This window comes from Maniola jurtina, chromosome 2 (assembly GCF_905333055.1).
Source record: "Maniola jurtina chromosome 2, ilManJurt1.1, whole genome shotgun sequence".
Taxonomy (NCBI): Eukaryota; Metazoa; Arthropoda; class Insecta; order Lepidoptera; family Nymphalidae; genus Maniola; species Maniola jurtina.
The window spans coordinates 8,999,757-9,024,658 of record NC_060030.1 but is presented as its reverse complement, the minus strand read 5'-3'; the positions used below and the strand labels follow the sequence as shown (position 1 = coordinate 9,024,658).

Below are 24,902 nucleotides of genomic sequence, written 5' to 3'. Positions count from 1 at the left end.
CACAGGTTTATATAAAAATCTTCAATTCAATATTCATTGAATTGAATCAGAATGCCATAAGCCTACGTTGTCGTATTAGTTTACAAATTGCGAAAAACCAAATTAAATTTGAATTTCGCGGGCAAGCCGGTCTCATGCCCCTTAAGTATATTTTTTTTTATTTCAAGAGAGGTTTTTTGTGACGTTACCAATTCAGTTTTACTCCCTCAACAAGACTAAAACCAAAGACATTTATTAAAATCTTTAGACCTGTTGCTCCGTCAGTGTTTCCTGCTACGCATAAGCTAAACATACCTACTGTCAAGGCGAGTATATAGGCATGTTCTAGGCAAGCACCTCTAACCTAAAATTCATAATTGCATTTTATTAGGCATGATTGTCGTCAAGCGCAAGCCTATCTCTATAAGCCACAACCTGGTAGGAAGCTTCGGCCGTAGCTAGTTACCATCCTACCGGCAAAGCCGTGCCGCCAAGCGATTTAGCGTTCCGGTACGATGCCGTGTAGAAACCAAAAGGATTATGGTTTCAATGAAAACTGCCATACCTCTTCCAGGTAAGCCCGCTTCCATCTTAGACTGCATCATCATTCATCACTTCACACCAGGTGAGATTGCAGTCAAGGGCTAACCTGTATCTGAATTAAAAAAAAAAAAAACACTTTTATTTATAATATTAATATGGATAAGTACTTACTTACATCGGAATTTTCTACTTTCTGGTGACGCCGGATGTAAAAGATACATTTACAGGGTTAAAATTAGATTTGTTATAGCGATTTACACGTAGACTCGAATGTCTGACTAACGGGATCAGGTGACAAAAAAAAAACTTCATGTTACTTTTATATTTTATATTGAAATAATATAACAAATTAAATAAGAATGACGTCCGTAATATACGAAGTCATTTTTCATTAAGTTCTTAGCCTAACGATTTTGCTACTAAGCTAAACTAATGACTAAATCACAAAATATAATAATTGGAATAAATATATTTGTCATGATATTAAGTATATTCAAATATGAATATATTTAGTTGTATACTACTTACACAGATCACCTTTTTAAATATATTATTGGAAACTAGCTATACAAATGAAATTATCAAAATAAGTAAATAATTTATTTTTCTTAATGTGCGCCTGCCAAAAAGTACTGGGCCGATAAGTTATCTAAATGTTCACGACATTTGACTATACTTCAAAAGTTTAAACAATATTTATTTTACTAAGAATATATAATATTACAATAGGAAGGAACTATTTATCACTTAGATATTATTCTATTGACTTTCTATATTTACAAACTTTTATTCTATGAATACAATCCAAATCAGTCTTCAAAGTGCACGGTGAATAATCAGCGTGCCACACAAATCCCACAAAGCCTTCCTAATTGCCTATCTATACGTTTCCGCGAGTAGGGTAGGACATGCAACCACTGCATCCTGGAATGTATTGCGCAACGCATTTAATGCGCTGTAATTTTGTATCTAACAGCTATTGATAGTTGGCTTATTGCTGCTGATGCTACGAACTCTCCGCGAACCACCCGTCAATTTCTTTTCAATTTCCTCTAAGCTCTTGCCCTTAGTCTCAGGCACGAAAAATATCACGAACAGTAGTCCAACTATACATACTACAGAATATAACCACATCGCTCCGGACATGTTAATCAATTGTACAATTTTGTGGAATGAAGTAGTAATTATGAATGTGCATGCAAAGTTTAGGCCGGTAGCCAGTGATGCAGCTGTCCCTCGAATTCTGGACGGTAAGATTTCACCCAACATCAACCACGGAATGGGACCAAACCCGATAGAGAAACCCAGTACATATATCATCAGGCAGGCCAGTGGCAACCATCCGTAGCTACTAACATCGACCTTCATATCTCTAATATACAGATAAGATCCTAGCACAGTTAAAGTTGTAATCATTGAAATGGATGAAATGTAAAGTAGCATTTTTCTTCCTAAACGGTCAATAATGGCAGTTGCAATAAATGTTGACACAAAGTTTACTACACCAATTATGATACTACACATGTCCTTGTCTAAAGAACTGCCGGCCATTATGAAAAGTTCAGATGCATAAAAAATTACGGCGTTAATACCACTCAACTGTTGGAATAACATAAGACCTAGCGATATCAATACTGCTGGTAGGTATTTCTTTGAAAATAACTGACCAAGCGTATTGCTTCCTTTTGTGAGATCCGATTCAGTTTGCGACCGCATGAGGTCTCTCATCTCCTTTTCAGTATCCACATTCTTTCCTCGTAACCATTGTAGAGATTTTCGAGCGTCATCAGCACGGCCTTTTGAAACATACCATCTTGGTGTCTCGGGGGCGATAATCATTAACAAAAATACTGGAACTGGCAATGCTGCGCCGAGAAAAGCTAAATTTGACCAGTTCAGAAAATTTCCAGCAAAAAATGCGAGCAGAATTCCAATATTACCGAACGCTGTTGGTAAAAGTCCTAATGCGCCACGTACTTCAGGTTGTATTGTTTCTCCAACATAAACTGGAAAAGCGAGGCTTCCAACTCCAACGCAAATACCACAGAGAGCTCTTCCAGCAAACACCAATGTGACGGTAGCTGCATTTGCAATCAGCATCCAGCCGATGAAAAACGGTATTGATATGCACATAATCGTTAATTTTCGTCCGACGTATTCTATTAAAGGACCACCAACGATGCCACCCACCAGAGCAGCCAAGGGCATCAGCCCTCCGACCCAGCTACCCTGTAAACGATAGAAAACACAATATGTTAACTAAATGTTTCACTAGCTTAAACCCCCGACTTCGTCTGCGTGGACTACACATATTGCAAACCCCTATTTCACCCCATTCGGGGTTGAATTGTGATATGGTGAATGCAAAGCCAATTGCTTCCATGCAACTTTGTCACTACGAAATTGTCAATTGCATCGTCAACCTCATAAGTCGACTTAACAAAAATGTTTTTGAACACAGTGCTTAAATGTATGCAGTGGCAAATCTGAGAACTCTTTCGGAATCATGTTATAATAGCGTATACTCGATCCCACAAAGGATTTCTGCACCTTACGCAAACGATAAAAAATGACGGTTTTGTGTGTCGATGGTGTATGCAGTATCGAACCACTGGGCTATCTTTTTTTAAACCTTTATTGCATAACAAAAGAGATATAAGTATAAAAGGCGAACAAAAGGCCCGGGAATCTGCCCTAGGAAGGTGTGAGAGGCGCGTAAGTACCGAGTATTCTCAAATGCAATGGCTGATAAAAAGTAAAGATATATTATCATCTTTATTCGGAATCTCAAAATTAATTACACATTATTAAAAACATTATTAAAATAATCAATTTACCTCATCTTTTGTTATAGACAACGTTTCATTCATGCTAAGGAGTGCAGGAGATGTGTAGCCTGACGTGAATCCAACAATAAGCGATCCCATTGACACAGCAAAAGCTGCAAAAACCTGTAAAAAAAATTAACATAAATAATTTTAAGTCACCTCGTAAATACTTTAATTCATAATAAGAACACACCTGACGAATTTTTGTCTTCGACATATTTTATTACAAAACTTTCAATTTTGTGTTCTATGAAGGAAATTGCTACACGTTTTCATGTTAACCGAAGCTAGAAATATCTGAAGTTCAGTGAGCGATTCGGACTTTTATGTTGTTATACAACGTATGTATTTAGTGCCTTTATGCCTGTAGCTGTACCTTTAAGTAAACGAAGATTATTACCCCATAGTTTACTTAGTATCTACGTTTTCCATAAAGTTCTATTTTAACATATCCGGTAGCTTTTTAAGTTTTGTTTTTTTTTTCAATATGTAAACTGGTGGAATCCATACCATACATAGGATATCATTTTTTGTATATTAATGCAAACTTACGTAATAATACAACTAACTAAACTAACCTGAGTCCACAGATAGAGTCGCTGAGTGGTGGGTCCGTATGGTAGAGCATCTCCGTTGATTGCTAGATTAGCATCTGTTTTAACTTTATTACTTTCCGTGCTTAGTTGTTTTACAAATGGCACGGAATTGCGTATATTTTCTTCCTTGGCACTCTTGATCTCCATCTCCATTTTATATTTAAATTCGTTCCCTAGACTGATTTGTCGTAGTTGTTGGAAATGCCGGCGAGTTTTTTCGAAAGAATCTTGTTCGTCCTCGCTGCTGCTTTCAGTAGACACGATCTCAGGGATAGTGGCGTAGTTGGGCGCAAGGGTCCCTTGAGAACCACAGGATGTTGCGAGGGACGTGCAGGTCGTAGATGCGGAAAGCGTTGGCCGTGATGGAACTCGAGCGTATTTAGGACCACGCGACGAACGGTACAACCGTTCCTCGTCGGGTTGCACGCGCCGACTTTGTTCGCTTCCACCCTGGAATAATTAGGTTTTATTTAATAATCATTGTATTCGCTCATTTTACGCATTTACTTACAGTAATTTCAAGCAAATTACCCACAAAGTTATCAGCACATTTTAAATAAATTAGACAGTGAGGAGTGGTCAAATAAGTTCACTACGTGCAATACTGGAGCAGACATCCGCAAACGAGGTCCATTTATTGTATCCACTATCTTATGTACGTAAGACAATAATAATACATATTGATAACTTAGGGTCACATTATAGAGAAAACATTGCTCATGACTACGTCTTGAAGTGTGCATAAGGGTATGCATGTTCATGATAACCTGCGGATATGCATGAAGACCATCTGACCTTATTGACACCTCGGCTTAAGTCTGAGACATACGAATAATTCGAGATTAAGATGAATCAATCCAATCTACTTCCAGACTTCACACCAACAGCCCATTAGCAGCTACTACAATAATACTTTTCACTGTTCGCGACGACTACTGTAATACTGTTCCAATCGATTGTTGATGTTATCGGTAGTCTTCGTTGTGGGCATAATGATGTTTGTCTAAAATATATTTATATACCATAAACAAGTTCTTTGACTGTCGCACTACAAATGAGACATCCTTTTGCACCTATGTTGATACTATTATTTATTGAAAAAATTCACTGTCGCACAAATTGTACCTTACTACAATGATCTCAAGTTTATATGCAATTCAAAATAACTATTATATCTATCGATATAGAATTAGTGTCTATGTTATCAATACCAATGTTTAAAAAAATTGATTTTATTACCTCAAAAACATCCCAAAAAGTAGTATAATTTTTCATTATTTATATCTATTAAGATTCGTTCTGCAGTCTGCTGGTTCTGATGTCCACAAATGATTTTTGAAAATTATTTATCTGACATAAAGACTCTGTGTTACATTGTGTAAAAGGAGGTCATTGTTATTGTTGTACCTAATTTGTGTGCTTAATAACTTCGATAATTTTTTATCGAACGAAGGCCTATAAAGTAAAAAACCGGTCAAGTGCGAGTAGGACTCGCAGACAAAGTTTACGTACCATCGTACAAAAAATAACACAAGTTTTGTTGTGATTTGAACACAAATTCACAGTTTTTCCCTTTCCCTTTAAAATATAAGTGCTATAAGATATGCAGATTCCAAATTTCATGATTCTAGGTCAACGGGAAGCAGATACCCTAGGTTTTGATTCCCTTGACGGGTCTTGATAGACACTACAGACAGACAACGAAGTAATCCTATAATAGTGTTCCTTTTTTTTTTGAAGGTACGGAACCCTAAAACTTGTTTCGCTTATTCGTTGGCTTTATTTGGGTCTTCTTTGATACATATTTTTATTTGAGTTAATTTAACGTTAAATGATAAGATAGTTTTATTTTATTCTTTACTAGCTTATTCCCGCGATTTCATCCGCGTAGACTACACAAATTTCAAACCTCTATTTTACCCCCTTAGGGGCTTAATTTTCAATGTTAACGAGTCTCGTCATAATAGCTATCTGCAAGCTGAATTTCAGCCCGATTCACCTAGTTTGAACTGTGCGTTGATAGATCAGTCAGTCAGTCAGTTTTTCCTTTTATCTATTTAGACTAGCTGATGCTCGCGACTTCGTCCGCATGGATTTTGGGTTTTAAGGATACTGTTAGAATTCTCAGACACCTCTTTAATATTCACCTAAGCTATGAAATCACTGTGCAAAGCTTCATGCTTCTAGACCCACCGGCTTCGGCTGTGCTTTGTCTGACAGTCAGTCAAAGTTAGACTTTTATTATGTAGTTGGAAGATAATAATAATATAACATAATTTACTGAGAATTTATTCTGACGTAAGTAATTTGTTTATGCAAAGTTACTGAACTATAGACTATAAAGAGAAGAGTTAAGATAAGTTTCACTTAATTCTCTATGAACTATTTATTCTCGTTCGTGAGCAATTAAATAAAATCGGCCAAGTGCAAGTCGGGCCTCGCTCTATTATGGTTCCGTAAAACTGAATATTAAATTAGAAATTCAATTACATTATTTTTCTCCCACTTGCTCGGAAATTGCTTAGGATTAAAAGGCAATTTCAGAAAGACACTAACAGAAATTGCTGGATAAGTCTTACTGGTAACGAGGTTCTTTACATGCACATTGCACACATTAGGTGTTTTCAGGTACATACGTATACGATTTATTATTTTAATTTCTGAATGCAATATGAAAAAGTTTAAAAACAAAACAAGATCGCGAGCGTTTGCGCAAATATATTGGCGCGCGAACCAAAAATGAAATTGGCATTTAATATTGTATCATTTTTAAATTGTTAAATTGGATGATAGTGGAGTGGTAAGATTTAAATTTTTGTGTCCGGTATGTTTGTTATTTTTTTAAATACATAAATATCAATAGGTAAGCTTAAAAGCTCTATATATTTTTCTGAAAATTTATCTGTAAGTTGCTGCCATGTTGCTGCATATTTACTATTTGAACAAATCATATAGCTGTTATAAAAAAAAATTGGAAGGTGCCACCTATCGGAAATCTGGGGATCGGCGTTCACAGCTAGTGCATAGAGCTGCATAATATCGCTCAGTTGTTTCGCACTTCGAACCACTTAAAGCTAGTCGTCTACAGTACGAGGGCGCCACTATCGCAATATTGGGCATACTAAAACTAAAATAATTTGCAATATCGAGTTTCATCATCATCCGCCCATCGCCGGCTCATTACTGAACTCGGCTCTCCTCTCAGAATAAGAACTCCTTCTCATTCATTCGTAGGAAGTAGTCCAATATTGAACTTAATAATTAGTGCCTACTATATACAAGTTGTTGCTTATGGGCGAAATCAATCACTGAAGAATTAGTTTATCAAATAAAACTATTGTAACAAGTGTAAATGAAAAATTCATAACACCCCCGACAAGTGAAGGTTACAGTAACTAGAAAAGAGCTGACAACTTTCAAACGGCTGAACCGATTTTCATGGATTAAAGCTAAGAACACTCTCGATCAAGCCACCTTTCAAACAAAAAAAAACTAAATTAAACTCGGTTCATTAGTTTAGGAGCTACGATGCCACAGACAGATACACAGATACATACGTCAAACTTATAACACCCCTCTTTTTAGGTCGGGGGTTAAAAATGAAAATAATATTTAAAGCTTTAATTTTTTTAGTATCGTAAAAGGCTACTTATTAAGAATGCCGACCTTGCAAGGCCATCCATTTCTCTTGGTTTATATACTTTTGTTGTAATGTCAAAATAATTAATAAGTATTTTAATTTGTATTTACTTAAGTAGGTACGTATTTAAACTGTTAATTAAGTAAAGTTTTGTAATAAATATTGTTTGTTAATACCTAGGTACTTATGTAGCTTGATTTTTTTTTTTACTTCTTCGTTCTATTTTTTCTCCTCTTTAAATTGACTATCGTTTGAAAATTGTACCTAACTAAGTATATTTTTGTTCATTTGCATCTTTTATTTAAGTTGTTCAAAGTTTTTCAGTTCGTCATAGTGATTGTGTACTCTTTGGCAGCGGTTGCCAGGCAACCCCCTGATACGACTGCCGCGTCGTGCTTTTTCTTCTAGAGCTTTCCACTAAGATGTAGAGCTTTTAAGCGAATCTATTGATTTACATATCAATAAATAATTTTCTATCCTAAAGATCACTAAGGCACTTATTTACTATATTATCATTATTCAAGACTATCCCTTATTATACCATCAATTATAGTGCTAATAACTTGGATGAGATTTATTTAAAATGTTTAAATTCATAATTTATAAACTTACCATTTCGGTGGAGAGCTGTTTGAGATATCCCATAATCTTCCCCATGGCGTTGGGGTTGTTCTTATTGAAGCTCATCTTGAAAACTTCACTTCTTCCTCTTCCGTGTCAGAAAATTGTCTTTACCTAATAAATATCACTTCAAAAGTTTTTTTTTATTCGTTTGCGTATTCCAAGGTCTTCAAATTCACTTATAAAAGTCACACATCACTTAAAAAATCATTTATTTGCATATAGGCCAGCCTAAACGCACAGTGGCTCTACGAGCCTACTAAAATACAGTCCAACTGGACACACTACGGACGTTCAAAAACGTGAGAGTTTTTTATAATATTTATTTCAATGCAATAAAATTGCTTGTTTCCATTTATATTTCTGTTTCGCGCGCTGTTGTCTTGTAATTTGTAAGGGTGCACAACATTCAGTTTTAAACGCGAGGCAACGTACGAAAATGTTGGCAGCATGTACCGCTTTCTTCAGAGTTCAAGTTATCTATTGAAACTTGCAGATGGCAGCGCAGTATTTTATAGAAGGTTTGCAGCGCTCACCGCTGATCGCCGCCAACCCTGCCCCCGTCGCGTCCCCCGCAGGCTCCCCCCTCATCGTGGCGTTACAGCTTTTCTATGTGTGCGGAACTTTTTCAGTGTGTGTTAACGCATACGAAACCTTCACCAAGTCTGCACCTGAAATATGGATGTGTGAGAGCGTTAGTTAGAATTGTTTAATTTTGCTAAGAACCCGAGCGACGGATAGTTAGTTAGAACTGCATCTAAATTCCTCTATGTTATGTTAAATATCCATAACTAAGGATTTTATACTATTTCATAATTAAATGAACAAGGTAGTTACAATGAAACAAGGAAAACAAACTGAAAATAAACGTTATTAATATAAATAGGACAAATAATCTAATTAGTGACATAGCATAATGCGCGAAAGGTTGAGATGGCAATCGGGTTGGAGACGTCCCGCACACCCGCACAGCCTCCGCGCTAACCCGGTGCGGGATAGCGCGGGTGTGCGGGGCGTTCCCTCGCCTCGTATCCCGATTGCCATCTCGATCTGTCGCGTACTGTAGTTACGGAGATGAAGTTGCTGCATCATCTTATTATACATAATAATTACTCATATAAATATGTGTGTACCTCTAAATCTTTACCTCTAACTCGCTCTGTATAGGTATATATTTATACAGACACACCCACCAATAAACATCACCTACAAATAGAATTTTCATGATGACGTAATACTTGTGAAAGTTCCGCAACTGTTGCAACGTTTCCTGGAAAATTAACTAATGTTTTCAGTCCTGAAAGCCAACTAGGGAACTTTGGTCTTTGCATTATACAAGACCTGAGTCATGTGCGACAAACTCGTCATTTAATTCTTGTTAATACAGCTATCATACCTATCGATTCCCAAAAAAAGCATTTCGCGCCTTTTCAGAAGGAAAGGGTGATTAAATAGCTATGTTCATGTATTAAACTTTATCAATTGAACTGGAAAATCTACCTTAAGTCGTGAACGATCTTTGTAAAATAGTGTCATGAAACATAAAATTATTTGTTATTCTCATGCTATAGTCATTTAGTAACCTCGTATAATTACGCTTATAAGTTACTTTATTACTAACAATATTGCAGTACTAATTTATGATACATTTTTTATTATTCTTTTCTGAATCGACACGAACACACCTCTTTCAGGTTTAATCAGAATTTACACGAAATATCTAAGTAGATAAGGTATACCTAGATATCAAATATTGTAAAAGATACTCAAAATCACGTTATCGATAATTCGTCGTTAATAAAATACATCGGTACGATAATTTTTATTATTATGACAATTATTATAGTCCTCGAGCGGCTTGCAGTGTGAAAGATAATGTAAAATGTAGGCGGGTCGTGACGTCACAATGACGTCCGCCAAGCCTGCAAACAATCCGCGTGCACTCCTTATGAGTATTCGGCCATATGAACTTAGCCTCCTGCTAGGGTTGCCGGAGACCAATTCTTAATCAAAGGCTACATCCATACGTTGAATATTGCTGATCACATTGGTGATTTAGCACACAATAAACAATGTTCTGTTTTAATTTCTCGCCGCTCTAGCTTGGTATCATTAAAATCCAATAATATTTTTTTTCTTTATAAAAAATAACGAGCAGGCGGGTCACCTGATGGTAAGTGATCACCGCCGCCCATGAACATTTCCATCACCAGAGTTAATTGGTTGAATAATAATATTTAAGTGGTTTAAAGAGTTCTGATTCTGAGATTTTATTGTAGAGAGGAGTATTTGCATCTTGAAAAAAAAGAGGATAGATAAACCTAATTTAATTTAAAACTGTCAAACCGCATGACTTTAGATGCCAGTCGTGAGATTATTATTTTAATTTGTAAAGTGCACTATTTAGAGTATTTAAATTTAAAATTCAATTTCCGTCCTTTTCGTGCAAGATGAGAAAAAGAGAAAGATGCAGAAAAACATCGGAATCGACGCTAATGTTATTTTATTTTGGAGTTATAGTTATCTAAAATGGACACCACATTCCAGATTTGACTATGGAAATAATTGGGATTTGAAATGGGGTGATTGTTCAAAATTCTAATGGATGAAATTGATGAAAAAATTGTTTTTATCATTTGAAAGTTAACAACCCTACGCAATTGCGCATATCGTCCTGTCATATTTAAATGACTTGGTCTCCGCAATTCGTTTGTGGCTCCTCTGAGAAATAAGTGGCGTAAAATCATCTGCATTGCAATCAGATAAGTAATCTTAGTTAATTTGAAATCAAATTGTCCGGAAACAAGTGTAAATTAAAAATTTATAACACCCCCGACAAGTAAAGTTACAGTAACTAGAAAAGACCGAAAATACCTGATAACTTTCAAACGGCTGAACCGATTTTCTTGGACTATTCCGCGCCTACGATCCAAAGTATCAGAGTTTTCCAAAACATCATTTTCAAATAAATAATTATGTATCAAGGCAACGTCCATCTTGACAGCTTGACACTTGTCAATTGACATAATATTATGAACCTAACGGTTATGTAACCTTTTTTTCTACAAGAAAACTAGAAAAGAGCTGATAACTCTTAAACGGCTGCACCAATTTTTTTGGATTATAGCTAAGAACACTCTCGATCAAGCCACCTTTCAAACAAAAAAAACTAAATTAAAATCGGTTCATTCGTTTAGGCGCTACGATGCCACAGACAGATACACAGATACACAGATACACAGATACACAGATACACAGATACACAGATACACAGACACACAGATACACAGATACACAGATACACACGTCAAACTTATAACACCCCTCTTTTTGGGTCGGGGGTTAAAAAACGATGACAGTTGTTGGTAATTAAATGCAATTCTTTAACGTAATAAACGTCTTAAGAGGGGTATCTCCGTCACTCGCTTCATATACAAACGTACTTCCAATTTCATTAGTCCATGAAATTGTGCAGACATATTCTAGAAACTAATATCTATGTCTGTGGTTTTCCAGATTTCTGTTAAAATATTCGGTTTCAAAGTTACGCGGTCTTAAAAATTTACATACAAATCTTTGAGCCCCTGTAATTTTAAAACTACATATTTTTAGAAAAATCTATAACGCCACAGACACAGATATTCGTTTCTAGAATATGTCTGCAAAATTTCATGGACTTTGGTTGCTTAATATTCAAATGAAATTGGAACTACGATTGTATGAAGCGAGTGACGGAGAGAGCCCTGTTAAATGCTTGCGGCTGTCTTCCTACATACTTACAAGTCTGATATCATGACGTGAATTGCAATACGGAAATTGCAGAATTGCTTATTTCAGTGTCATTCCAATTTATCTGTATAGAAAAATCTAATAGCTACATACAACCTTACCTAACCTAATTAAGTAGAGCTTTCATTTATCAGAACAGGAATTTTTGTGAGGGCAGAATTAGACATTTCATTACCTTGATTAAACCAAAACTTTGGTTTGTATAGAAACAACAGGGGTATGGGTTAATAAAAGCTGCCATATCTCTTCCAGGTTAGCCCACCTCCATCTTAGACTGCATAATCACTTTCCATCAGATGAAACTGCAGTGTAGGGCTAACTTGTACGCTAAAAAAAAATCGGTTGTCTGTAAAGTCGGTTTACTGACGATAGTTGAACGTGACAATAAAGGCCGATTGTGTTTCTTTGTCGCTCGTTGCGCGCTCTCGCTTGCACTTCAAGCCTTACATGGAACGCCTCAGAGCGAGGTAACGCCGCATGAGTCATGTTTTTTCGTGCGTGCAGCCGGCTCTATCGAATTATAAGACGTTGTCACGTCAAAAAAAGACCAGACCGAACAAGTTGGCAATTCCTATACCTATTCGGTAACAGCCGGGAATTGATCCCGTTTGTAAGTTCGCAAATCTCGATGTCTGCTCGATGTGTTGGCCTGCGTGTAAAACGTCACGTCACCCTGTCATTGGGATGAGTACGTGCCCCCGTGCCGAAAGTTGCGTAGGCTGCCGCGCCCTCGTACGCACACACACAAATGAGCTTTCGTCATGACTCGCACATTGATGCGTTATTATAGAATATAGATATGCTCCTACGCCTACGGCCTTAAAATAAAACGAGCGCGTGACCAACGTGACTACTACGGTGTCCACTCTTCATAAGAATTCGATAAATAAGTAATTAAATCCTTTATTTTGCCAGAAAACGTGGGTGTAAATAATTTTAAAGGGAAAGTCCCTTTAAAATCAATGTAATCGGCCATTTCTGGCATGCAAAAAATTATCCTTTTTAAGTATCACAGATCACTTCATTATGAATGTATAAAATTCTAGTCATTATTACAATTCATTAAACATATTATATATATTATATTATATTATATTTTTATATTGTTACATACTTACCAAGCTACTTACCAAATTCTTAGACTAAGAATTGGTCTTCCCTGCGCTCCGACGCAGCGAAGATCAATCAATTATTCGATCAAATAGTCGCTATTCCGTAATTCATTCATACGTGTACAATGTACGCTGTAAAGCATATTTTTTGTTTAAGTATCCCATACATATTGTCATTGAGTGACCGGTGATTGCCAGCCGTCGGCCGTCGAAGTCAGCAGTGCACCACGCAGACAGCAACAAAGCTTACATTCACAAACACACACATGCACATACAAGCATCAGTTCAAAAAGCCAGCGGAATATTACTGGCGACCAGAGGGCCCGTTCTCGAACGTTCGTCGATGGAATGCGCGCGCTTCCACGCTGCTGAAGAAAGCTGCACTCCGCATGATAAATGATTAACTACATCTTATATCATTTGTTAAGCCTCGTTTATTCGTTGTCCATCTGCTAACAGCTAAATGGCCTTTCATGTTTGTTTTCTTAATTAATTTCATGTATAAGGTAGAATAATATCTTATTAATAAAATCTTTATGGGCAAGCTGTGATAGCCTGGTGGTTGGGAGTCCGCCTCCTAATCGAAGGTCAGGAGTTAGATCCCGGGCACGCATCTCTAACTTTTCGGAGTTATGTGCGTTTTAAGTAATCGAATATCACTTGCTTTAACGTAGAAACATCATGAGGAAACCTGCATGCCTGAGAGTTCTACTAATCTGCACTTAGCCAGCGTGGTAGACTATGACCAAAGCCCTTCTTACTCTGAGAGGAGACCTGTGCTCTGTAGTGAGCCGGCGATAGGTTGATGATGATAATGAAAATTTTTGTTATCTATCATTGCATTGCAGTTCGAGCATAGGAACATGCATTTCTATTCATAGTTCTTTTCCATACAAGTTACGAAAATAAAATATATTAAGGTGATGCGGGGCTATTCCGTCGGCGGGGTTATTCCAACTTTTGCCTGTAACTTTTATACTTTAATGATTTATCACTAGCGGCATCTATGAACGGATAGCGAAAACTCTTTTTCTAAAATTGACATTTAGATGGTGCTGCTAAAGCGTTAACTGTTTGACCGACAGTCATGTTTGTTTAGGACGCCATTTTTGACAAGTGTAGTGAAAATTAAGCTCCACGGATTTGGTATCAAAAGTGAGTAAAATTTATCATTTTCTATGGTTTCTATGGTTAAGGGACAATTTAAGAAACAGGAAATTATTTTGTGCTATTCAGTTTTATTTTGCGCTTTGTTTTTACGGAGATATTTGATGCGACATAATAACCCCTCAAATTCTAAGATGGGGGCTATTCCAACAAAAATGATATGACATAATAGCCCCACCATTTTAGTACGGTATTAAAAAAAGTCAGTGATGTGCTAGTGTCGATAAAATAATGATGAATGTTTATATGGGGCTCATACAATCTGATTTACAGTTATCAAATATTGCATTTTCTAAAATTTATAAAATATAATGTATTTTTTTTTACTTATTTGGGGAGCACTGTAATGTATTAGCGAAATAAAAATAATCATTTTAACTTTTACTAGCAGAGTGGAACGTTTATCGCTGTCACTATGAATGTTGCACAACTGAAGACTACTTGATTTGCCTCATTAGATATTTAATAATAAATATATTATTTTTACGTAACCTATCTAATTTTGTTTTTTTTTTACTATCCTACAAACAATTAACACCGCTTTTTTAATACACTGACTATTGCTACAAGAGTACTTGGTGTTAAAACTCCTACTATCAGCCGTTAAAGTAAGATAAAACTTTAATTCAATAATTTGAAACTGATTAAAATTTATCGAGTTATTCGGCACATCACTAGCATGTATGGAGGCGCGGCGTAATAGCCCCATAATTTACAAAAAAAGATTTTAAAGGAATTTGAAACCTCCTACCTTATTTTAAAACTTAGAATAGTATGTATTCCGCTGTGATTCTTATGTACCACTAAGTATTACCTAAATAGAATCATAGATGGCAGAGATACAATCAAAAGTCGGAAAAGCCCCGCAGCGGGGCTATTCCGCCGTTTTCCAGAATTCAAACAAAAATTCCTGGTTGTTACATATAGGCATTGATTTTCTACAAAAGTAATACAGTGTAATCATTAACAGATAAATGATTTTTATGATGCACTTACTCATTTGTTGTTATTGCTTTCTTTAGTGAAATAGCAAAGATTTGAATTATACACGTCACTTTTTTTAGGCGGAATAGCCCCGCATGACCTTATTGTTACATTTTTGGTTTATTTCCGAGACTGATAAAAGATACTAACTTATGCAAATGCTTATGTCTCACGCGTCTTGCTTGCACAGAAGTGTCTTATCTTATCGAAAAGTAGATAAACTACCTGCATCAAAAGTTTCCACTTGGTGATTGAATGGGAAAAGTTACGACATAACAGTAACTGTAGGATCTATTGGAACAGGTGCAGTTGTATTCGGAAGTATTCGTGTTAACCAGTTAAAATTAAGACTGATATTAGTTTCTAGAATATGTCTGCAAAATTTCATGGACTTTGGTTGCTTAATATTCAAATGAAATTGGAACTGCACTTGTATGGAGCGAGTGAAGGAGAGACCCCTCTTAAGTCGTATTATTTGGTGGCTTCAATGATTTCATAGATAAACGAGATAAACTAATAAAATCTGGCATTTCAAACGCTTATCGTAGGTATTTATTATGTCAATATTTCACGCATCTTTGCGTCTTGAGCTTCAATGAACGATTATTCAAAGCCTGTTCAGGATGAAAATCTAACTGTCTACAGTATTATTTATAGAAATAAGGTGTGAAGAAATAAGGACTTTTAGTCATGTTTAAAAATAAAATAATCAATATTATTATAATTTTAAAAACGTTGTATAAATTCTGCATATCGATAAAAATTTCATCATTTTAGTAGGTAAGTTACTATATCCAAGATCGTTATTTCCACAATATCATTTATCTTCGAGAAAGGTGTACATGCATGGAATGGAACACATTCACATAACGACGAAATAACGGGCAAATGCTGGTGTAAACCTAAATCAATGTTTAAAATCAACGCAGATGATCACTTTGCCAAGTATGCCAAGGCTATTTTTTATTACTGTTAATTACAGTACAAAGAGCAAGAAATACCTTTTAGTGATTATAATTGTCAAGGGTGGGTCATGCCTAGATCATGCCAGATAAATATTAATATAGAAATTAAATTCAGTTTTCATGTTTCCAACCAACGCTCTCTATGTCAATCTCTCATAGCTCAAATGATAAGCAAGCTAAATGGCAGTAGACAGAACATGTCTGTCGCAGAATCGACGGCTGTTGGGGCAGACATGTTCTGGAGTGAAGAGTTGAAGACCGCCTACCGGTAAGCACAGCGTAGGCCCGTTGGACCGATGATCTGAAGAAGGTGGCAGGAAGCGAATGGACGTGGAAGGCTTGTTGTTGAAGTCGTGTTTGTAATGCCTATATTCAACTGTGGACCCATACAGGCTGATGGATTGGGTTGGATCCCTATGTACTCCATCTCTAACAGCTGCGATTTTGTTCTCTTCCAACTGGCAATACCTAAGAGTCATAAAGCATAAACCAAGAATCGAATCGAATATTTTGAAACTTTTTAACAAAACTTGTTTGATAATAATTATTCACAGACAAGGTTGAAAGCAGTACCTGTACAGGTTGAATTGATAGTGTTACGAGTGGCAATGCCCGTCCTTACGTCTGGTACCTACACAGTTATGCAATCTGAAGGTCAGATAAAGCTTCTCATTAAAACTTGTATTTACATAGTGAGTTGCTACCATCAAAGGTAGCTACGCAGTACGAATACAGCCACGACCGAAGCCTCCCACCGGACCAGACCAGAGACAATTAAAAAAATATAAATCCCTCCTACCGGGATTTGAAGCCGAGACCTCCCACTTATAACCACAGTGCTAACCACTGCGCCCGGGAGGTCGTCAAAATATTTACATTGCAACCGACGACCATCGTTATTTAGTAATCATTAAGGAATTGTCTGCGAGCCGCTCGGCTGGCGGCGATAATAACAAAAACCTCGCTTCTCACAGGCTCGTTCTTGTCAACTTGTAGTGTCGGTTACAGAATACTTGTAGCCTAGGAATAAATGGATTATTTGTCCTGTTTCGTATTATTTCTCATTGTTGCAGCGACGTTTGAGGTTTTCAATTCCATCCCATAAGCCTGTATGTGTCCACTGCTGAACATAGGCTTTTCCATCCAGCTTGCCATCAAACACGGTCATCCGCCTTCCTCATCCACCCGCTCCCTGCCACCGTCTTCAGGTGATGGTTCCACCGGGCAGGTGGAATGTAAAAAATATCTAAATGTTTGCCGTGATCAACTGTTAAGCTAATAGCCATCGTTATCCAGGAAGATAGAAAAAAAATTGAATTCCCTAACACCAAAGGGTTCTATTTTTTTCCTTACATTTGATTTTTAGCTTAGTAAAAAAAAATGTTTCATAGACTTCGCAAAAAAGTTACCCGCAACCCTGAGTCGGCATAACTCGGATATCCTGCATAGTTAAAATATTTCTGTAATGAATTCAGTTTTAACTAAGTATAAAAGTCTTCTAGTGGGTAGAGATGGCGTCAAAAGTAGTTACATTCAAACGTTTACACATGAATAATCCGTTTACTGCTGCCCGGTATAAACATGACGCTAAAGTATTCGAGGTCATACTGTTTATTATTTGCCTTGATTCCCAAAATTTACCCAACTGTGAGATCTAGAATCTTAAGTACATGAAAGGGCTCACTCTATTAGTTTGTTTATTTTTAACCCCCGACCCAAAAAGAGGGGTGTTATAAGTTTGACGTGTGTATCTGTGTATTTATCTGTGGCATCGTAGCTCATAAACGAATGAACCGATTTTAATTTGGTTTTTTTTTGTTTGAAAGGTGGCTTGATCGAGAGTGTTCTTAGCTATAATCGAAGAAAATTGGTTCAGCCGTTTGAAAGTTATCAGCTCTTTTCTAGTTTTCTTATAGAGGTTTTTGTGTCGGGGGTTTTTAAATTTTCAGAAAAAGTATTTGGCTATAGCAAACTGATCGTATTCTAAATCCTAATTAAATAATACGCAATCTTTTAAATTGTTATGCTTGAGGATTTGCCAGAGTTCATATTATATATAATCTGATGGTTAACGCAGCCAGTATACGCAATACGCATCGTTCTATACACAGTACCTCCTCGTTTGACACAAATGTGGTGATGCTATTTGTGGTGCATTCCCTAGTATGTTATTTTTAGCTGCCTCGCTGTGTTGTAATAGCTTAGGCCCTAGACTTGCATTGAATAATGCTTTTTTATATAATAGCATTCCGAGACTGACTTATTATGTAGTTATTGTTTTTGCGATCTTGTAGATATAGATACATTTAGATTAACTTTTGAAATAGATTCTGTCCGTTTTTGCTAGAACTAGTCGACCATAATGAATCTATTTGAAATTGCGCTCTTGTTCTTGGACCATAAAATCATGGAGCTTATAAAATTCTAGTCAACCATAAATACGTTATCCATTATAGCTTATCCAACACATAGTTTCATAATTGTTGAGATTGGTATGCCATGCTCCTTCAAAGAAACCCACTCATAACTGCTTAAAATAAATATTAATTGAAGGTTTCATTCCTCGCGATGCTTACCTTCGCTGAATAGCACGAATAATAATTGTTATTATTACAGCGAATAATAAATCTAAATTGTCTAAGACAGTTGATTAAAAAAACTATTTTTCGCGTGCGATCATCTAGCGCATTAAGGCTATCCTTGCCAACGATCCCCCGTCGATTTCCTACGTATGATATTATTGTTCTCATCTCTATCTGCCCTGGTTCGTGCATTCTCGGTTCCTAGATCGGTACATTTGTGATAACCAAATTTCAAATTGCTGTGATTGGCTGAATTTACCATGTTCTTGCTGCGACAGTGAGTTTGAGCCACTAGCGGAACAATGTTAGCCGGTCAGAAATGATTGCAATTAGTCAACCTGTTTGACGTCCGTGTTCTGTTTTCGATTACAAAAAAGAAAAAATTGTTGTTGCAATCATCAATTTTAGCAAATAGTGAAAGAGAGTCGGCCAATCAGAGGTCACAACTACCGTCACACTTTCTGTCACACTATGGCAGTAGGCATACCGAGTAATGAAAACAATTTTTCATTCTGTCTAGGTCGAAGTAGGGTTGCCACCTGGCTCTTTTTGATTTACAGGCTACCACCATCAAAAATACGGGGTTTAGATTTGAAGAAATTTGAAATTTTGAAGTATTTGAAGAATATATATATAGGCGGTGGTTCTCTCTGAAATGCATGGAAAGCCTATTTAGATATTTCAGTTTATTTATAAGTTTTGTATTTTTTCTCTGTATGTTGCCGTATCTTGATTGGTGAACTGTGTTTGCAATGTGGTTTTAAATAAAAGATTTATTTATTTAAATAGCTTTTAAAAACTCTTAGTGTTGTAAAGCAAAATGTTATACATTTCATGCATACAATCTTCTCATTTCAACTTAAAATTACATTTAATTTGTAATTCCACCTTCACAGTATCAATACTATGGCCGTAGCCAGGAATCGATTGCGGGAGAGGTTTTATTAGGGCCGGAACTGAATCCTGTCATGAGGAAAAAAACATTCGCTCAACTTTATGGGCTAATTACCTGGTTAGTGGAATTTCGCCTTTCAATTTGACAGTGAGATAAAATACAACAATAAAAAAAGCGCGAGCGCAGTGAGCGTAAGTGTTTTTGGTTCAATACAGAAAAAATTAAAGTGAAAGGGAAACGAGTGTAGCCATAGCAAGATTTTATTTTTAAAGCTTCCTATCCATACTAATATTACGAATACGACAGTATATCTATTTGCCTATCTATTTGTTACCCTTTCACGGCCCATCTTCTTTACCAAAATTTTGGTACTTACTATTCAGAGGTAACTTGCATCCCAGACATTTTTTTTAGGCGGCTTTTTAGCCCGGAAAATCCCCCACGGAATTTTTAAAAATCTAAATTCATGCAAACGAAATTGCGGGGTTTACACCAAGTAATAGAAATTCAAAGCGCGAGTGAAGTGAGCGCGAAATGTTTGATATATTTCCAAAAAAAAATTGGTAAGCAAATGCAAGAAATAGTATTATTTTAGGCTTAGGTTTTTGACGGCTTCCCAGGCGCAGTCGCCATTTCGAAATTTCTGGTCTGGTGGGAGGCTTCGGTCATGGCTAGTTATATGGTTAGTATGGCCCTAACGGCCAAGAAATTAGACTGCATCATCACTTACCACTAGAAAAGATTAAAGTCACGGGCTAACTTGTATAAAAAAAGGCTTACATCCTCAAACCAAGCCCCGCCGCCTTGGCTACGACCATGATCAATATCGAGTGGGTTTCGGCTACGCATTGCCGCAAAAGGAAAATATTCTTTCTACTGGACGTAACGTCAGTGTTGGATTTCGCCAGCCAGCTCCTGCTGAATTTGTAAAAAACCGGCCAAGTGCGAGTCAGACCCACGCACCGAGGGTTCCGTATTCGGGTATTTTTTCCGACATTTTACTCGAGAAATCAAAAACTGATATGCATTAAAAAAATATGCATAAAAATAAATAAAAATCTGTTTTAGAATGAACAGGTAAAGCCCTTTCATATGATAACCCACTTGATATAAGTAGTTATCTTACTTTGAAAATTGAAAATACTAATATTTGTTCATGAACACATGACAGACGGATAGAAGGACAAATGGACAGACGGACAGACGGAAAGACTGACAGACTGACAGACAACGAAGTGATCCTATAAGAGTTCTTTTTTGCTTTTGAGTTACGGAACCCTAAAATATTTAGTTTTATTTGCCCCGTATTTTATTTTCATAATTACAGGTTTCTGTATCCTGAAATACGGGGTAACCAGTAAAATACGGGGCCTCTGGCAACCCTATTCGGAAAACACTGTCACATTCAAGTTAATGTCAAATATTTTGTTTTCAATTACAGAAAGCTGCATCAATCATTATTACAATATTTTCTTTGTTGTGATTGGCTGAATTTTAGAGTTTCAGCCAATAAAGAGACTATTTGCCAACTAAACGTCATAACAATATAAATGCCAGAAAGTTTAACCAAATAAAACAAACTTAATGAGAACCTAGTGAGAATGCAAACGGCACACAATTTATAATACATATTATGTTAGTCGTATATAATAGATATTATAGTAGTCGTTCACTTTGGTAATAGTCAGATTGTCATCAGTTAAATTGATATTGGTTGATGTATCGTAAATTATTGTTTCGGTGACAAATATTTTTATTATCTATTTATCTTTGAACAGAATGGAATAGAATGAAATGGAATGGAATACAATGATAAATTTTTATTCCTGTAAACTTTTAGGTAAACTTCAAAGTGTTTTTGGATGGTCAGAAAAATTTACCACTGGTTCGGAATGCCGATCCTACGTTTTCTAGGGTTTCGTACCTCAAAATGAAAAACGGAACTCTTATAGGATCACTTTGTTGTCTATCTCTCTGTCTGTCGTGTGTGTCAAGAAAACCTCTAGGGTACTTCCCGTTGACTCAAAACCATGAAATTTGGCAGGTAACCTAACTGCGTAATTTTGGGTAGTTTTTTTAATCGATAAAGAAAGTTTGCGACATTGTTCAATAAAAAATTTAGATTCCAACTCCTCAACCCTGATGCTGTAAGAAATTGCATTCCTAAATCCTGGTGATCCCTCGGGATTTGAAAAGGATCATCCGTTTAAATATTCTTACGTGATACAGAAACAAGTTGCATCCCGGGGACGGGCTATTACGGAGAGGCAACTTTTGTTCTGGGAAATGAAAGGATCGGGATTTTTAAAAACCTAAATCCACGCGAGCGAAGCTGCGGGCATTAGCTAGTTGTAAATATATTTAGAAGCTACTATAAGATAATAGATAAGGTACTTATTTCCTTATATTTTTATTGTATGGCAGCGCGCGGTTTTAAATTATAAATTGCACGTCCTGTCCTTTTCTGTAATACATTTTTTTCTCAATATCTACCGCTTTATCTCATAGCAAGAGTCCGTAAGACATAATACAGTGAAAATAAGCAAAATATACAATTTTTGCAGTTTCCACGTCAGTACCTGTCGAATTTTTCTAACAGTGTAAGCAGCAGAGCTGAGTTTACCATCAAGTGTTGATATGTGGGTGTTCCATAGAAGCTTTGCATCTAACATTATACCGAGAAACACGGGGTTCTCCTTTATTTTCAACATATGATTATTTATCAATGAATTTATGTCATTTAAGGTCCTGGTATTGGGCAGTGTGAATTCAACACACTTAGATTTCTTTGCATTTGGAAGTAAATTGTTAGCAATAAATCAGAGAGTGACCTGTGATATGGCATTACATAATAGTATACATTGTCAAAAATTATAATATTAAAGCTGTGCGTATTGCGTGAGGAATAGGTTGCAAGAGAGTTGCAACTTGCAGGGTTTGATGCATGCGCTATTGCCAGCAAACATGAGACATATTTTTATCTACAGGCAACGTCTGAGTAGGTAACGCATACGTCTAACGAAAGTTGAAATGTACCAGTGTATTTAGTTAGACCTATCGACAAGTTTGGAGTTGGGTGCAGTCTAAATGTGGCCCGTGTGTTTAGACTGTCCGTTTCTGTCAGTTTCACGTGTCGTCCCCCGCACTTCACCACCCCGCTTGCACAAATCGAGACAGCACGAAATTTTCAAGATTTCTGGGTGTAATTTCTGGTTTTCGTAGTTCCCACATAATTATAACAATATAAAATATATAACGATAATTTTTTTACTACATAATATTCATTAAATTTTCTAGGTCTGTGGTTTTTCCAAATTTCATTAAATTGCTTCGTTGTCTAGAAAAACGAGCACAAAGTTGGGCCTTTTTTTAAAGAAAAATACAAATCTTTGAGCCCCTGTAATTTTAAAACTACATATTTTTAGAAAAATCTAAAACACCACAGACACAGATATTAGTTTCTAGACTATGTCTGCAAAATTTCATGGACTTTGGTTGCTTAATATTCAAATGAAATGGGAACTACGATTGTATGGAGTAAGTGACGGAGAGAGCTCTGTTAATCATCTAGATTCTAGCGCATTGATCATGATATAAGAATTATTAAATGGTCTCACCGTGGCGCCATTACAAGAATGCTTATTAAGAATTTCTGTTGCGTTCACATTGAGTAAACGTGCCTCAAAATCGTGCGCAGTAAGGGTTGCATATATATGCATTATTATTAGGTAGGTAAGTATACCTAATTGCATTTGTTAATTGAATAACAACGGCGCAATTACTTACAATCACACCATTGTCGGTTCGTCTTTACGACTCATCATCTACGTCTAGGCTAATCCCTTTTTAGTAGATATTGGTAAATTGTATGGTAAGTAGTTAAAAGGTGGTAGTTAAACACTGTGGCGACACAATATTTGAAGTCATTGACAAGTCTAAATCTAGTGCTATCCTTTTCCTCAAGACGATTTACGACAGAGATAGCATACCTGTTAATTACGTCATTTCGTTTAGAAAAACTCCTTTACAGGAACTTCCGTTTTCAAAATATTTTCATATTCATACACAGACAGAAAACCCTGTAACATTTTATGATATCTTAATGTACGCACATTATTTTGCATTTTCCATTAATTTAAACTTATAATCAGTTAATGCTATACATAAATAAAAAGAAAGGTGATGTCAACCTTTTTAAAAATATTTAATAATCGTGTTTATCTAATTGGTAGCTGGCGTTCTTTTTATTATCATCTTCTAAAGTGTTTTATTTAACTCTTTGCTTGTATGCAATACCTACTGGTCAACGTTGATCGAGGTGTGAATGCGAAAGGCAAACATACATTCTTAAGCTTCGAATTATGGATGCTCCGAGGTTTTATTGGAAAAGTACTGGAAGAAAAGCGCGCGAATGATCCATTCCTTGGTGTATCTTCCAGCGGTCTTAAACATTTTTACGTTCACATTGGTCTGGTGCGACGCGTCGTGCAAAGTTAGAAGAAATTCTAATTTGTATGTTACATATTTTTGTGCGTTTGAATTACGTGTCTAAGTCGTAGTATATTATTATGTTATACATTGTTCTACTTTGATTTAATTTTATCTAATTTGATTTAACATACCCATCTATTTACTATAGCAAATGAGTCAAATAAAACGGAGACTTTACATTTACCTAAATTGAGCCGGATTTCAAGATGAAATCTTTAAACCAGAGACATTCGTATAATATTACCAAAACTGATGTGTCTATACTGTCGACCTTGTTCATAACATCATAGTAGGTTATGTTCATTTTTTTACAAAAGAACTGACTGTTTAGATTAGATGTGATAAATAACCTTCTCGTTGTTTTCAGTAAGGTTTAGCACCACTGATGAACCTGAATATGTCAGCAATACACCAACACACAACCAGCACACTTGCACAATTTATAATATCTACACAACACACACTTTGACAATAAGTGTATACATTAAGGTCCGTGTTTATGTGTGAAAGAATAAGTAGAGGCGCCTTCGATATTTAATTTACCCTCACATTCTTGTTTATTTGTAAGTGTGAATGCCATACGAGTAGGTATACCGGATACTGAACATTTTTTACAGAACAGATATTATGTGTTATAATTACTGCAACTAATTAGTACTCGTATATTTCTAAATCGAAATTCCTTCTCCTAATTAGGTATGTAAAATAA

The 24,902-nt window shown here is 36.2% G+C and overlaps 2 protein-coding genes across 2 annotated transcripts in view; one reads left to right on the top strand and one right to left on the bottom strand.

Moving 5' to 3' along the window:
* Positions 1-24,902, top strand: part of LOC123873143 (RING-box protein 2) — a 40,288-nt gene that overhangs the window by 8,501 nt on the left and 6,885 nt on the right. The window lies entirely within an intron of this gene.
* Positions 836-8,699, bottom strand: LOC123873079 (facilitated trehalose transporter Tret1-like). The gene is made up of 4 exons (XM_045917773.1): positions 8,199-8,699; positions 3,929-4,396; positions 3,360-3,473; positions 836-2,751 (listed from the first exon to the last, which is right to left on the bottom strand). The coding sequence occupies exons 1-4, from the start codon at positions 8,271-8,273 to the stop codon at positions 1,492-1,494; spliced, it is 1,917 nt and encodes a 638-aa protein (XP_045773729.1). The 5' UTR covers positions 8,274-8,699; the 3' UTR covers positions 836-1,491.